General features: G+C 33.7%; 1 protein-coding gene across 1 annotated transcript; it reads left to right on the top strand.

Annotated features, from left to right (window-relative positions):
* The first annotated feature begins 8,151 nt into the window (after positions 1 to 8,151).
* LOC143067406 (flavin reductase (NADPH)-like) lies at positions 8,152 to 13,122 on the top strand. Its single transcript, XM_076240644.1, has 4 exons — positions 8,152 to 8,355; positions 10,754 to 10,961; positions 11,837 to 12,001; positions 12,847 to 13,122. Exons 1-4 carry the CDS (start codon positions 8,218 to 8,220, stop codon positions 12,990 to 12,992), a joined length of 657 nt encoding a protein of 218 aa, XP_076096759.1. The 5' UTR covers positions 8,152 to 8,217; the 3' UTR covers positions 12,993 to 13,122.
* Positions 13,123 to 15,700: the final 2,578 nt, after the last annotated feature.

Raw genomic sequence — 15,700 nt, 5'->3', positions numbered from 1 at the left:
CTGTAACTCAATACAACTTCAATTGCAAGGCTAGTTACAGCACTGGGATCTCGATTTTGTTGCAACCGTCACATGATAAGCGGTCTCGGTGATGGCGGAGATCCGCTATAATGTAAGTGTTACGACTTTATTTCGACAGCTTTGATTAATTACACATCAAATTTTTACAATTTTTTTCAGATATTTAGTTTTTAAATTACATTCTAGTAACATATGTGGTGCGTTTTAAGGATTGCCATAAACTATAGGTCATAATTAAATTTCTTTTCATTTAATTTTGTTGTCTCATTTGAGAAATTTATTCCGAATTGCAGATGTATCGGTTTATTCAAGTTGTAATGATAATATATAACTAAATAATAATGGATTAAATTTTCTAAAAAAGGTTCATGATTGACTATAATGATCGAATATTCTAATCCTAGATATAAGCACCTATTTACAATACTTGGTTTGATGGGAGTGTAAATTTCAGGAAGATATCTCGCGAACCTATACAATGAATACACAATTTCATTTTGAATGATATTGCTATCAAAGTATTGGCATTACATATTGTTTTTAAAGACAATGACATGTAACTTCAGATTGCTATTAAAGCTTATTTTTGCAGTCGTGAAATTGACTGAGATAATTTAATCACGTGCTGAGATCGACTAATCGACAACGAAGACGACATACACATAATAAAATTGAGAATGGAAATGGGGAATGTGCCAAAGAGACAACAACCCGACCATAGAAAAAACAACAGCAGAAGGCCACTAACAGGTCTTCAATGTAGCGAGAAATTCCCGCACCCGGAGGCGTCCTTCAGCTGGCCCATAAACAATTATATACTAATTCAGTGATAATGAACGCCATACTAATTTCCAAATTGTACACAAGAAACTAAAATTAAAATAATACAAGACTAACAAAGGCCAGAGGCTCCTGACTTGGGACAGGCGCAAAAATGCGGCGGGGTTAAACATGTTTGTGAGATCTCAACCCTCCCCCTATACCTCTAGCCAATGTAGAAAAGTAAACGCATAACAATACGCTCATTAAAATTCAATCCAAGAGAAGTCCGAGTCTGATGTCAGAAGATGTAACCAAAGAAAATAAACAAAATGACAATAATACATAAATAACAACAGACTACTAGCAGTTAACTGACATGCCAGCTCCAAACTTCAATTAAACTGACTGAAAGATTATGATTTCATCATATGAACATCAGGCACAATCCTTCCCGTTAGGGGTTTAGTATCATACCATCATAACATATATGAGAAGAACATAACCCGTGTCATGCCAACAACTGGTTTTTGAATAAATGTGTTTAGTTCCGATGCAAAAACCCTATAAGTGAATCAATATTAACGCCAAAATATGCAATCTTTAATGACCTGGCAACAGTATCGTAACTATATCCCTTCTTAATAAGTCTATTCAAAGGTTTTGTTAGTTTTTGAGGTGAATACTGACACCTTTGTGCTTTATAAAGAATATTTCCATAAAATATTGGATGTGAAATACCTGAACGTATAAGAAGTCTGCATGTTGAGCTATATTTACGAATGATGTCCTTATACCGATGATAAAATTTAGTAAATGTTTTGACTAGTTTGTGATATCGAAAACCCTGGTGTAATAATTTTTCAGTAATACATAAATTTCTCTCGTTAAAATCTAAAACATTGTTACATACACGAGCGAATCGTACAAGTTGAGATATATAAACGCCGTAAGATGGTGACAAGGGAACGTCACCATCTAAAAATGGATAATTAACGATAGGAAATGAAAAATCATCTCTTTTATCATAAATTTTAGTATTCAGCTTTCCGTTAGTGATATAGATATCAAGATCGAGGAAAGGGCAGTGGTCATTGTTAGTATTAGCTTTATTTAAAGTAAGTTCATCAGGATAAATTTCTTTAATATACATACTGAAGTCGTCATTATTGAGAGCCAAAATATCATCCAAATATCTAAAAGTATTATTAAATTTGTTTATCAGATGTTGTTTTGATGGGTGTTTGCTTACTTTTTTCATAAATTGTAACTCATAGCAATACAAAAACAGATCCGCAATAAGTGGTGCACAGTTAGTCCCCATTGGAATTCCGATAATCGTTCTTATGTTGTACATAAGCCTTTATAAATTGCTGTACTTGCAATGCATCGTTTATAGATTCCCAACGACTAACGTACTAAACAAGAGACTCTAAACGGGACCGTAACGGGACCGTAACTTGCCTCTTTTTAAGGTGAGGCAAAATATTTTCAGCGAGGGGTCGGTCTGTCAGCTGCTCTGAAACACAAGTTTTGTTTTATTTTTTTTTATATATCGAAAATATTCTAATCTCAAAACAAAACACAATACAGTTATCTCTTCAGTCTTATGTCTATACGTATTATAAATATCTTTACAATTCAAAGTACTTTTCAAAATATAATAAACGGTCTATACATATAATAAAATCGCGTTTGAAACAAGAAATAATATTTACAAATGAAATTCAACACTATTACATTAGTCATAAAGAAGGGCATCTAATACCCCAGTCCCACTAGGTCACGATCGCACTACGATCTGTGAAAAAAAATGCAAATTTTGATGATCGTGGTACGATCGTGTAGGTCGCAGTAAGGTCGTACCACGGTCGTGGTGAGGTCTTCAGGATCGTGAAGAGCGTGACCAACTTTGAACATGTTCAAAACAATCGTGGTGCGGTCGTGGCGAAATAAGGTCGTAGTAGAAACGTAGTGAGAGCGCACTAAGATCGTAGTAAGATCGCAAAGGTCGTTGTACAATCGTAGCGAGAGCGTAGCGAAAGCATGATTCTATTCGGAGAGATTGCGCTACGATCTCACAGCGACGTTATCACGACCTTACTACGACCATCACGTTCTCACCGCGACCCAACTACGCTTCCACTACGACTTTACCACGCTGTTCACGACCATAGTACGATTCTAGCACGCCCTTGCCGTCTTCATCACGCTCTTCTCACAACCTTACTACGTTCACACTACGATCATCATTTTTATTGTCATTTTCACATAAAATATATAAAAAACTCCCTAGATTTTGTTTGTCTGAATGTATTTATCCATTTACTCTAACAGCTCAACCATGCTTCTCGTTTTTATATAGATTAGACCGTTGGTTTTTCCCGTTTAAATGGTTTAACATTAGTATTTTTTTGGGCCCTTTATAGCGTGCTGTTCGGTGTGAGCCAAGGCTCCGTATTGAAGGCCGTACCTTGGTCTATAATGGTTTACTTTTATAGATTTTTACGTTGATGGAGAGTTGTCTCATTTGCACTCATACCACATCTTCCTATATATATTGACACATCTGTGTCATCTCTGCTATCGTTCACTAAATTATCGTCATTTGAGCTTTATGGACCAGCAATAGGTTGTAATTTAGGTTTGATTGGTCGTTCCGACATCTCTTGATGACAAGTATTATACTACTTATGTGTATAGAAATCAGTTTAATTAGGTCTGGAGCTGGCATGTCAGTTGACTGCTAGTAGTTTGTTGTTATTTATGTATTATTGTCATTTTGATTATTTTCTTTAGTCACATCTTCTGACTTCTGACATCAGACTCGGACTTCTCTTGAACTGAATTTTAATGTGCGTATTGTAATGCGTTTACTTTTCTTCATTGGCTAGAGGTATAGGGGGAGGGTTGAGATCTCACAAACATGTTTAACCCCACTATTTTTGCGTCTGTCCCAAGTCAGGAGCCTTTGTTAGTCTTGTATTATTTTTAATTTTAGTTTCTTGTGTACTATTTTGAGTTTAGTATGGCGTTCATACTTTGCTCCCTCTGCCTCTACATCAACCCCTACCACCACCCCCATGTGTTCTAGTAGATTTCGGTTGCATGACTGTATTGTTTCCGAGAAATCTCCGTTTTAATCAGAAATAGAAGGAATGGAACTATATTGATATGAAACACGATATTGACGGTATTGCTGAGAACGTAGTAAGATCGCGGTATGGACATAGTATAATCGTGGTAAGAACGTGCTATAATCGCAGTAAGATCGTGTTGCAATCGGATAACTCGTGGTATGGTCGTAATGAGAACGTGAAGAGCGTAGAAAGATCTTTATAAGCGTAGTGAGATCGCAGAATAAGCGCGGTTTGAACGTGGTTTAGTCGTAGCGGGATCGTTGTAGAAGCGTAATTAGGACGTAGTAGCATCGTGAAAGCAACGAAAATTAACGTTTTTATGCCGCTCATACCGCGACCTCACCACGATCTAATTTTGTTTTAGATCGCCGTGAGCGTGGTGCGATCGTGGTCTAGTGGGACTTGGGCTTAATGAACAAAAGACAAAACCAGGAACAGACATGACACATTGTAGCAACAAACAATGGACAATCAACACGAAAAAATTAAAATACATGAGAAATCATTATATATAGAGTCCATAAAAAGAGGAGGTCGCGACATCAGAGGGTGAACAGAATTTGTCTCTTGCAAGACACTTGCCGCGAAAACAATTTGATTTGAAAACAAGCTTTGTCTCAACTTACAAGTATTTGTTTTCATTTCCAATGAAGTTACGGCAACAAAAAAAAAAAAACCCCAAACACAGTAAATTGTGTTTTGAAAGATGAATGTGTTTTTCAACTGATTTTTATAGTTCGTTCTTATGTTGTACTGTTATACCACTGTCCCAGGTTAGGGGGAGGGTTGGGATCCCGCTAACATGTTTAACCCCGCCACATTATTTATGTATGTGCCTGTCCCAAGTCAGGAGCCTGTAATTCAGTGGTTGTCGTTTGTTTATGTGTTACATATTTGTTTTTCGTTCATTTTTTTTACATAAATAAGGCCGTTAGTTTTCTCGTTTGAATTGTTTTACATTGTCTTATCGGGGCCTTTTATAGCTCACTATGCAGTATGGGCTTTGCTCAATGTTGAAGGCCGTACGGTGACCTATAGTTGTTAATGTCTGTGTCATTTTGGTCTTTTGTGGATAGTTGTCTCATTGGCAATCATACCACATCTTCTTTTTTATATTGATTTGGCCAGAGCGTCATGTTCTACGCAGATAGTGTTTCAGTTTTACGACTTTTAGTTCTGAGGGGGAATATTGGAGATTTATCGACTGAGGGTTCCCTTTTTTTTATTATTAGGAAACCAGTTTAAATAACTCATGTGAACAAGTCAGCTACGTGTCTGTATCTGTATCTGTATCGTTATAGTACTGGAAATGAACTCAAAATACTGAGTAAAACTTATTCAGGAAGTGTGTGTGTGCGCCACTGATGTATCTAGTCGCGCGATATAACTGCCTTAAGACTTTCAACAGTTTTACAGTTCAGGCAGTATTTGGTAGTAAGTTCCAGTCGATGATAGTTTGTGGAAAAAAATGAATGTTTATATATGTCAGTATTTGCTGATAAGAGTTTTATTTGTTTAACGTTTGAAGTTCTGGATGGTCTAGTATTAAATTCTATGTGATGTTCAGTGGGGATGGCTACCAGGTCGTTCACTATTTTGTACAGTAGTACCAGTCGTTGTTCGCGTCTTCTTTCCACAATAGGTTTCCATCCAAGGTCCTTCATCATGGAGGTGACACTACTCGTACGTCTATAGTCTTTAAAAACGAATCTAGCTGCTCGTCTTTGTATGTTCTCTATGCGGTTTATGTATTTTTGTAGATGTGGGTCCCATACAGTGCCTGAGTAATCTAATACATCGTCTTGGTCAAATTCTTCATGCTCGCTTAAGAATGGATTTAAGTTCATTGAATTCTCACCTTTTCGTTCGTAATTTAGTAGACTCTCCAAATTGTCGTTGTGGTGATGTAGAAACAAATACTCACTTCCTGTTATCTTGTCCTATATACACTAATTTAAGACATGAACTATTAGATTCTATTTCAGTTCTTCCTGTCCAAATAAACACAAACACTTTGCTTTTTGGATCAACGGTACTCTCAGATGAGCAAAATAGTGTTTTATTTAGTTTGGTGCAAAAATATATTATTAAAAGTAAACGTTTTAACCCTTGATGTTAATGCTTCATCACCCAATAGGAACCCAAGCATTTCACACTGTATACATTACAGTAATTCATGTTTATTTATTATAATTTTTATTTTATTTTTCTCATTATTTTTTTTCTTCTTTTTTCACCTTTTTCATATTCATATATTTATTACAGAGCATGCCAGTATTAATATTTATGTATTGTTCAATAAGTGTATTGCAAAGGAGACAGATTTGTAAAAGCAAATTGCTTGTTTCTGAATCCTTTATATTATTTCAATGTATATTATCGTTTAATGTTGATTTATCTGAATAAATATTGTTTAAACTAATACTGAGCGAACAAGCGATATGTAGGCGGTTTCCTAAAAATGTTTGTTGCAGTGTTTAAGATTCCTTCTGATGAATCGCGGTGTAGAATTAGCTTTGTTGCCGAATTTGTTAATATGAGATGACCATTTCAAAGTATCGCTAATGATTACACCTAGGTATGGATTTTCACTGTCTTGCTCTAAAACGTGATTACTAAGGGTATAGCTGTATTTGAGTGGGGTCCTGATACGTTGAATTGACATGACATAGCATTTACTGGCATTAAAACGCGTACCCCAGTCCTTTGCCCAGTTGTCTAATGAGTCTAGATCTTTCTGTATTTGGAGTTGTCATGTGGTGTCTCGATGGTATTATAAGGAGGCAGTAGTCAGCAAACAGACGTACTTGTGATTTTACACAGAGCGGCAAGTAATTAATATGACATAGAAAAAGAAGGGGACCGAGGACAATTCCTTGGGGCACACCTGAGTCGACGGAACAAGATGATGAAAATTCTCCTTCCACAATAACTCGCTGGTGTCTTTGCATTAGGAATGATTTAATCCATGCATTTGTATTACCATCGATTCCATAGTTCTTTAATTTGTGTAGGAGTTTTCGATGTCAAATGTCTTACGAAAGTCCAGTATGGTTAAGTCAATTTGCTTCTTGGCATCGAAAGATTTCATGATGTCATGCATAGTAATAAGAAGTTGACTTTAACAGGAATGACCACTACGGAAGCCATGTTGGAGTGAGGTGAGTATGTTGTGTGCTTCCAGGTGTTTCAGGATATGCTTGCAGACTATATGTTTGAGGAGTTTACAGCAAACACAGGTGAGTGATACAGGTCGGTAATTTTCCGCTGTATGTCTATCTCCTTTTTAAATATTGGATTGATGTTGGCAATTCTCCAGTCAGATGTTAGAGTACCCGAGTCTAAACTAAGCTGGAATATTTGACTCACTACTGATGCTAGTTAAATTGAGCAAAGTTTTAGTACTTTGTTTGCAATGCCGTCTGGTCCACTAGCTTTGTTGATGTTTAGGTTTCTAAGCAGTTTTTCTACTCCCTTTACTTCGATGTTAATGTTATTCATACTTGGGTATTTTGATTCATGGATCTGTGGTAGTTGGTCTGATGCGTTTTCTTTGGTGAAGACCGACTTAAATTGGTCGTTGAGTAATTTTGCCTTGGATTTGCTGTCCTGATGTAAAATTCCATTTTTTTAAATTCCAGCTACACCTATATTGTCAGTACGTTTAGACTTTATGTATCGCCAAAAAGATTTACTACTACCTTCCGCCAAAGCTGCGTCCAGAATGGTGTTGACATATTGCCAGTGAGCTTGTCGTACAGCTTTTTGTGTAGCTCTTTTATGTTGTTTTGAACCATATAACAGAAACTTTCTTTCAGTATGAGATGCTATACATATGTACGTCATGTACGTAGATATACATGTTTACCAGCAGATCCAGAATTTTCCCGATAATAGTAGATTTTTAGGTTTATCGTGAAAACATTTTATTTTGCAATCAAAGGTGGCTGGATCCGCTACTGAGTTACAAAACGTGTAAGTATAAAGTTTTTTTTACTTATACCAGATTATAATGCAATTCATGATTTAATCGCATTTTTTTTTATATTCCCATTACAATGGATTGCATATCTATCAACGTTAATGATGAATAACAATAACGATTATGAATGAAAGGATAATTGTAGTTATGTAAATGTATATATGCTACATAAAATCGAATATGCAATAGTCCCAAGGGGAATAACTAATCTCACATTAAGCATATATTTTTGAAAGAAGAGAGATAACTCGACTTCCTTTACATTATCAAATCGATGACAAGTAAAACGTGTGTATATCAATACTGACAGATACTATGAAGATTGCCGTTCTTGGTGCAACAGGTCCAACTGGATTGCAGTTTGTGTTGGAAGCATTGAAAAATGAGCATGAAATATTTGCTTTGGTGAGAAATCCTGAAGGACTTAGCTCAGTTACGAACGACAAACTAAAGGTATGTAAAATGGTACAAGTACATGTGTAATTTTGAGAAACGATAAAAATTAAATGAATGGGAATATACTAAGTATATAGCAAAGTTTCAGGCGAGGTCAAACTGAGTAGAGGTCGCATTTTTATATTTAAATTAAGGATAAGCAGTAATTTTTACCTGTTCATATGGGCTATTTTAGGATATATATTTGTTATGTGCAGTTTGTCACATCGCTATTGAACATGTGTTTGTAGTGGAAAGAGATTGTCACCTTGAACAAAAATAACATGGTATATTCAGAATAATTTTAATTGCCCATTATTATTACAACATAAAAGGTAACAGCTGGAATGGGTTTATTAATAATACAGACTTTTATAGACTGGTTCATTTTGTATTAAAATTTATACGTATATAGCATCATATGATACAAATCAATAAAACTGACAGCTTCCATAAACGGTCTTTTATATATAATGTCCTATATGATGAGTTGTATTAATATCTTTAAACGAATTTGCCGATTTATCCTTACCAGATCTTTGCTACCTTCTGCATTAGCTAGGAGACTGTGCCCAGCCCAACATCAAACTCCTTTAATGTTTATTAATGATATTGTTTTACAGTGTTCTTTATATATATATATATATATATATATATATAGTTTTTCGCGAAATATTATAATGCTCGGACACACGGACATCGTGAAACTTTCTCGTAATACTTAAACTAAAAAAACTGGTCAATCATAATACTGGGTTTAGTAATTCGAGCACAAAATTTGAACTCCCGAGTACTGAGTTAAGTTTTATAACTCATAGACAAGGTTATATATATAACTGCGTCTTTGAAATAATCAATTTGAACCTTTGATCTGTATCATTATTGACAGAAGAGATAGCTGAGCGGCCAATGGTCATTGTTAATTTTCATGTAACTCAGTAAAGATCAGTAAATGATTTGCCCTGAAGATAAGTCGGCATGTATACGACGGGTGCGGGACCAATATTAAATACACGACGCTTTTGATTTTTGAATAATGTATTGAAGCATTATTTTTTCCACTTAACTTAAGCTTGTTCAATAACCTACAGGAACAAGTCTTTTTTAAAAGCAATAGTGTTTTCATTTGTTTATCAATTTTCAAATGAAATACACGTTTTTTTCACTTGATTTTATAAACACAACGTTGTTTTAAAAAAAAAAATCATTTTTGTGTTGTGGAAAAAACCCGCCCCCTCACATGTTATGACCGGCCGGTTTCTATTTGTTAAACTCTCAGATATATTTGTGTAAAGCAAACAAAAATGCTTTTGTCACTACAACCTGATGAATATAATACATTAATAGAATGGCTCAGAAATACGAAAGGGGGATGACATTTGGATAACATGTTCAGAGTCACGTAAAATTTTACAAACAAAATGAGGCAGAATACAAGCAAGGAAGACGGTATATGCTGGGACATTTTACCTAGTTTTAGGTAGTGATTTGTTTTGAATGTGCATTTTTATATGGACATACTACATTATCTGAGTTCATCATTTACGCCCCATGGCAATATCAATTCAATAATTTGTCAAATATTTAGTTTGAAATGATAAGATTGAAATATACAGTCAGTGAATACCAACAGATATTTCATATCTATGTACATATTAATGAATATGTATCTATATATAATAAAGCTTAAATAAATGTATTAAATAGGATCTTTGATTTTGATTGGTTCAGTGATAGCTAGTGTGAATTTTTGTATTTTATTATAATGCATGTATCAGAAATTAGTTACTCCGAGATACTATATGAAAAAGGACATTGTTTTTAATATATTACTCTCTCTGCAGTGGTATTCATTTTGCGAAACAAAAATATTCTATTATGCCTCTTTGCCCTTCTAGTAGATGTGTTATCTATTTAATACACCTTATCGCTAATCCCGGCTGACCCGGCCGCTTGAACTTTTGACGTCAACAAAATCACTTTTTCATTGTGGCGTCAGACATTTTTTTTATGATGTCAAAATTTTACGGGAACCTGTGTGATATCCAGTAAATGCGGACAAATAGCGATAAGGTGTATTGCGGCTAGGTTTTTTTTGCTAGTTTCTTTAAAGAAAAATGGATAATGAATTGAAATTTGAAAACATGAAAATCTGTGTTCGATATTCAAGATTTTTGTTTTTTTTATAGGGATATTTGTGTAAAAGACCAATCTTAATGATGGGAAGGGATTTCCCTCGTTTATAATGGCATAGCAAAGTTAACCTTCTCTATATTTTCCCCCCTCCCGGACATTATATATATGTACCATATATAGTTTGTGCCTAGTTATCAGACAATGCTACGACACATGAAGAATCACAAAAGTAGATTAGTAATTGTATAAATACTGAACATACTTGTTTTTGTTTTACAAGGTGAAAGAAGTGGACATCCTTAAAGAAGATGACTTGGTGGAAACTTTTAAAAACACAGATGCAGTGGTATCATGTCTGGGATGTCGACCAAGTTTTTTAGGATGGTCACCAATCACATTTTATTTAGACAGCATAAAACCAATTGTCAACGCGATGAGAACGGCAAACAAAAAACGTCTTATTTGTATGTCTTCGTGGGGAACAATTAGTAAGTATATTTTGTTACAATAGTACATAAATTACATTTTACATACTGGTTTTTATACAATATACTACAATAGGAAGGTTGGGGTTGATTTTGGGGGTTATGGCCCAAACTGTTCAGGAATAAAAGGACAATAAACTAAGATTTTCTGTTTTCCAGACAATAACTTGAGTAAAGGTCTATATATCTCTATGAAATTGTACTTTAAGGACGCTGAGTCGACCAGTGTTCGCTCATACTCTTAAATGTCTTGTGCTTGTTCTTCTTGTTCATTTTGAAATTCATATTTTCTATACATACGTGTAGAGGTGTAGCAAACTGTTGTGAAGATTTATTTATCTATAATATTATTATTTTGAAATATACATTGTGTGTGTATGCCCTGTCTTGTAGTAATCATTATGTATTCGACAAAGTTGTAAACAATTACGGTCATTGTACGTCTTTCAACAATGAGCAAAACTCAAACCATACACTAGCTTAGAAACAATGAATGGAAAACAAATAAGACTGGCAGCAAATATTGCCAACCTATGAATTACAAGTTCTTGGCTTGTGGCAGATATTGGGGCTGAACATGTTGCAAAAAACCGTTGGAAAGAGCTTGATTGGCAGATCGTTATTTAGGAAAAAGAAACAAAAACTTTTTATAGTACTAGTGACAGAATGACTACAGACAACAATACTGATGTAAGAGTAATTTACCATGAAGTAGTGGGTTAATCATACTTATGCGTTATAATGTGACAAAAATCAGATGCCAAAACGTCATTGAATTATATTATATGGTTAAATGCAAGCTTGCCAAGTTGGAATTTTGTCATATAAACACAGCATTCTTGTATTACTTTTTTCATATTTTATTTATAATTTTCAAGGTACACCCGAAGAACCAAGAATAATAAAATACTTTTTGAGACCTATTTTTCTGTCAAGTACATTGAAAAGTATGTCAGAAATGGAAGATTACTTGAAAGAGTCTTGTTCGGATATAGACTACACAGTTGTAAGACCACCTGGGCTTACTAACGATCCCACTTCAGGTAAAGAAAAATACAAAGATAATATGGAAACTGTAGGTGTCTAGAATAGTTTCTATTGTTTAAACATTCGCTTATGAAAACATGAAACATAGACGCTAGTATCATTTTAAATGTGGAATACGAAACATTTTGTATATCTCTATTAAACATTTCGTTGAATTTCAGTAAACAGTAAATTCAAATGCAATATAATTGTTGAACTGTTATGAACTGCAAACTAACAATGTCATTACCTGTTTACTTTATGAAAGAACAGATAAATAATGTTTGTGGAATATTTTTTTTTTCATTTTAAATTCATGGAAAACATTGTAAAAGGGCGTTTTGGTTTCCTATGACAAAAAGATTAGCAAATTTCGGGTAATTATATTATACACCATATGACTACATTTGTTATCCATGAAAATTGCAAAACAAACTGTTCAATCGTTGATTTTTTTAATCAAACAAAACTAATCTGAAATGTTTATAGACAAAAACCATCTGTTTTATAACCTACCTAGATATACTGAGGTAAGCTTTTGATTTGTTTGCTTTGGTAACATAGTTCCATTATTACACTTGAAAGAAATACGAAGTGGCAATTTTGGCTTATTTGTTTTTATTCAGAAATTATGCGTTGTTACTAAAGTATTTAAAGACAACTTAATCTCTTTTGTAACATAACATTCTAAAGGAAATTTTTAAGCTGTGTCTCATGTGTTTGTGAAGTTGGATGTAATACGTTCTAATGAAAGAGGAGACGAAAACGTAATGCAAGTTAATTTAGTTAAAATAGAATAACACTTTGTTCTTCAGTAAAATGATGAAACTGTGTCAGACTATACATTTCCCACTTTTTACAGGAAAAGAAATAAAAGCAGAGGAGGGACAATGTATTCCAGATATTGTCGGAAGAATACCACGGCGTGACGTTGCCAAGTTTATGTTAGAATGTGCTATCAGCCATGACTGGAACAAGAAATGTGTTGCTATAGGACTTGAAACGTAAAGAAGACAAAACCAAATTTTCTTCTTTTTTATTTATTTATTTTTTCATTGTAGTAAAGAATGCTATGATAATATATAAATCTTTATCTATGCTTATTTTAATCAAACCGATTAAAAAGATAATAAACAAATGACTGTTGTCTGTGCACAAAAAGTGATATAACCAAAAAAGAAAAAAACGTTCCCCGAGGAAAATAACAACTGTCATAAACCTGACTTCATGTAGAAATGATGGCTTATACAATGGTGTTATAGCTAGCTAATCTTCTCATTTGTATGACAGTCGTTTTAATTTTTATAACATTGACAACAATGTATGATCAAAATAAAAAGACATGATTAGGTAAACATGTTAAAAAAAATATGGGTGCAGCGGTCAACATTGTGTCACATTAATCACTTTAAAACAAACAAATCTGTAAACAAAGAAAAAACAAAACGGCATAAACACGAAGCTCACAAACAAAAACAAAAGACAAGAATATATACAAAAATTTACTATTATAATAGCACAATTGCACATTAACGTCAAATGGATATTATTAGAAATAGAATAAACAGTAAACTTACACAGACAAATAAAAGAACACGTAATAAAGATGATAAACAACGACAGTACCTAGAATCAATACTTCAAAACCATCGTATATTATAAGTGAAGTTGATACGGAATATGTATCAACAAGGTCTTGGTATCTTCCGGTGAAATTTTTATAAAAAGGACGAAACGTTCTTTGACATACCCCTGGTTCATGTAGGGTCATTTAAGTGAAATGCCATATAAAGAAATTTAAATTGTTGGTCTTAAAGCATAAAATATAAACCAATTTAATATAACACAAGTTTTGAAAAGAATGTAAATAACAATGTCGAAAGAGGAGTCCTTATAATACAAACTGACAATACAAATTTTTCAATTGTGTTCCGAAAAGTGGACTGCTGCAAAAAAAAAAAAAAAAAAATGATGACCTAATATTAAATAACAAATATAGTTTTTCGATTAACAAATATGACATATATGGATAAGCGAAAAGCACTCAAGTCTCAATCACAGACTTGGGTCAAACACACTGAGAAAAGGCGGATTTAACATGTGTGTGAGCGACCAACCATCCCTCTATATTGAAAGTGATGTAACAACACAAGAACAAATTGTAAAAGTCCGTTGCAAATTTGGTAGATTGGTATGAAGCACAAAAGACAAACACCATAAAACAATAACGCTCGATAAAACAGCAAGCGCAGTTATTGCAATCTAGTTTAAAGAGTCAATTGCATCTAGTATTTAATTAGATCTTTTTCTACCAGACTCAAGTATCAATTCGTGAGCACGAATCTAAAAGTTCATTGAAACTAAAACCGAGGAAACACATCAACTATTAGAGGAAACGAGCTATAAGATTATAACTGGCATTTTTGTGTGTGTTACATTGTCGTTTTTTTATTGCACTTAAGTGTTTCTGTTGTTTTGTTGTTTTCCTCTAAAAGTTGATGTGCTTCCTTCGGCTTTTAAGCGATTAATTATTTCGCTACTAGTATATATCTTTCATTAATGATTGTACAAACAAATTTAAGTTTTAACTACAGTGTTAAATGGATATACTTTAAAATGAGATTACACAAAAGACCAATGAGTTTGCATTGGTCGTATCTAAATTTACTGGGTCTACAAACAGCATCATCGTAAGAACTAGGTCATTCAATAGTACTAATTTACCTTTTCGGTTTGTTTCACTTTTTGCTTGAAGTAACGTTTTATAAGTAACCATCAACATGAGTTTTGCTCATTGGTGAAGACCATGGTGTGATCTACACTACATACAGTGATAGTTGTTCGTTGTTCTTTCTTAAATGGCGAATAGTTGTCTTGTAAGAAGCAATTTTGCGACATCTGCTTATTTTGATACTCCGCATGGAAAACAAAAGGAAAACGGAAATAAATCACACCAATATGACCTTATATTTTTGTCTTTCAGAAATAACAATTAAAAAAAGTAATCAACATGTAGAAGAATATGTACAAGCGAACTTCTTAACCAAATCTTTTTATCCATCAAATAATTCGGTAATTTTTTTAATCAATTTGTGATAACGCAATCCCTGACGTAATCATTTTCCAGTTATATGAAATAACTTTCATCGAAATTTAAAACGCGGCTGGAGACACCGACATAGCAAACAAGTTGTGTAATATAAACACAGTAAAAGGTGCTTAAGGAACACCATCGTCCCAAAATTGTTAAAATTAATAATAAGGAATAAAAATTGTCCTATTTGTTGCAAATTCTTGTATACAGCTTCCTTTGTAAAAATGCAATATTAAAATTTAGAACAAGGCTATTATTGTTGTCTGTAATAGACTGAGTTAAACAATATTATCTTGGGTAAATTCACTTAGCAAAATTAACAAATTCTTCATTATTCAAAGCAAAAAGTATCAACGTAACGGGAATTATTTGCTCGTTTGAACATTGGTATCTGGAAAAAGATACCATCACAAATAAATAGGCTTACGTCAGAGCAGTGGTTGAAACTATTGGATCAAAATGGGTAAGAAAAGGATTTGATTTTCAATTCTGTTGGAAACGAAAAGCCGAAGCAAAAAAACCCAGAGAAATGTTATTATTTTTTTGGAAACAATAGGCCAAATCTCAACAAACAGAGAAATGTTATTTTATATTTTGACCATGTGTTATCCTATGAGGCTAA

This window comes from Mytilus galloprovincialis, chromosome 3 (genome assembly GCF_965363235.1).
Source record: "Mytilus galloprovincialis chromosome 3, xbMytGall1.hap1.1, whole genome shotgun sequence".
Lineage (NCBI taxonomy): Eukaryota > Metazoa > Mollusca > Bivalvia > Mytilida > Mytilidae > Mytilus > Mytilus galloprovincialis.
This window is presented reverse-complemented; position numbering and strand designations above follow the sequence as displayed.

Excerpts from the sequence above, each read along its gene's own strand:
- LOC143067406 (XM_076240644.1), top strand. The coding sequence starts at position 8,218 with ATGAAGATTGCCGTTCTTGGTGCAACAGGTCCAACTGGATTGCAGTTT. Across the intron at positions 8,356-10,753 it reads TTACGAACGACAAACTAAAG|GTGAAAGAAGTGGACATCCT; the intron begins GTATGTAAAATG and ends TTGTTTTACAAG. Across the intron at positions 12,002-12,846 it reads TACTAACGATCCCACTTCAG|GAAAAGAAATAAAAGCAGAG; the intron begins GTAAAGAAAAAT and ends CACTTTTTACAG.